The sequence below is a fragment of the Gastrolobium bilobum genome, unplaced genomic scaffold (assembly GCF_033153095.1).
Source record: "Gastrolobium bilobum isolate Gb01-03AN ecotype WA unplaced genomic scaffold, APGP_CSIRO_Gbil_v1 utg18965, whole genome shotgun sequence".
In the NCBI taxonomy this organism is placed as follows: domain Eukaryota; kingdom Viridiplantae; phylum Streptophyta; class Magnoliopsida; order Fabales; family Fabaceae; genus Gastrolobium; species Gastrolobium bilobum.
The window spans coordinates 14,080-15,388 of record NW_026899063.1 but is presented as its reverse complement, the minus strand read 5'-3'; the positions used below and the strand labels follow the sequence as shown (position 1 = coordinate 15,388).

The 1,309-nt window shown below is 36.3% G+C and overlaps 1 protein-coding gene across 1 annotated transcript; it reads right to left on the bottom strand.

Annotated features, from left to right (window-relative positions):
- Positions 1-489, bottom strand: LOC133286777 (uncharacterized). Its single transcript, XM_061484224.1, has one exon. It carries the CDS (start codon positions 487-489, stop codon positions 1-3), a length of 489 nt encoding a protein of 162 aa, XP_061340208.1.
- Between the last annotated feature and the right edge of the window lie 820 nt (positions 490-1,309).

Genomic DNA, 1,309 nt, shown 5'->3' with positions numbered 1-1,309 from the left:
CTATTTAATGTCTGTTGAGTAATCCTTTGCCCATGTGGGAGCTCCTCTGGTCCTGGTCGACCTCTTCGACGTATCACCCTTATACTCTGTTCGCCTATTCCTCAGATTCCACGGCCTCACAGGTTCTTTCAAACCCTTGCCGTTCAGAGGTTCTTTCAAACCCTCGCCGTTCACAGGTTCTTTTTCTTCGTTCTTCACATCTAGCATCAGCTTCTTCCTACCTGAGACGATCTCATCCTCAACCTTGATGGAGCGACGCCGTTTCAAAACCCTCGCATTTGTCGCGTGCTTCTTTTTAGGCTCCAACTCCTTCTTGTGGGTCGCCGTTGATTCTTTGACCATTGACACTGAAGAACGCTTACGCTTATTATCACCGCTGCCAGAAATTCCACCGGTGCCGTCAGCATTCGTAGGTCTCATGATCCACTGGGTCCCCCACTTCAAGAACGGGGAAGGGAACGTGAAATTGTGAAGACGATTGGATCTCATGGTTCTAGCCTCCACCAAACCCCTCAACCAAATTTACCGCCGGGGAAAGATATATGGTTGCGTGTTTTTCTCGGAAAAAACACGCAAGACAAATATCTGAAAAAAAACAAACAAGAAGGGAGAATAGAAAAACTAGCAGTTGTGAGCGAACGGAAGCTGAAAATTTTCTCGAAAAATTTGGGAGTGAAAGATTGCGTGTTTTTCTTGTGAATGTTGCCGGGGAAAGATGAGTTTATATAGGAATGAGGAAACTACGACATGACTTTTGTTACATGATTTTTAATGCATCCAACGATTATAAATTAAGAATTCAAACGAATTAATCAATATTAATTAATTATTAGTTACACTACAAATGACAACCCATGATTTTTGTCTATCAATGATTGAGATGTCGTGTAAGACTTTTTAGTCTTACACCGGTGTAAATCATGCCCTATATATATATATATATATATATATATATATATATATATATATATATATTATATATATCTAATCCAAGAAAAATATTAAAATAGATAGCATCGAAAATCAGGATTGAAACTTGAAAACTGATAACATAATCCTAATAAGGAAACTAATAAATAAGATAGTATCCTAAAAAGAGTAACAAATCCTAATAAAAAGATATTATCTAAGAGATAAGATGTCAAAGAATCCTAATGAAGTAAAAAGAATCTTTAATATTTAATTATAGATATTTTAAAAGGTTTAAAAAATATTTGAGTCAATATATTTAAATAAAATGAAAAATTTATTACATTGTTCCTTACGCTACGCCAAATTCGGAATTCGCTGGCAGTTTAATAGAGTCGGT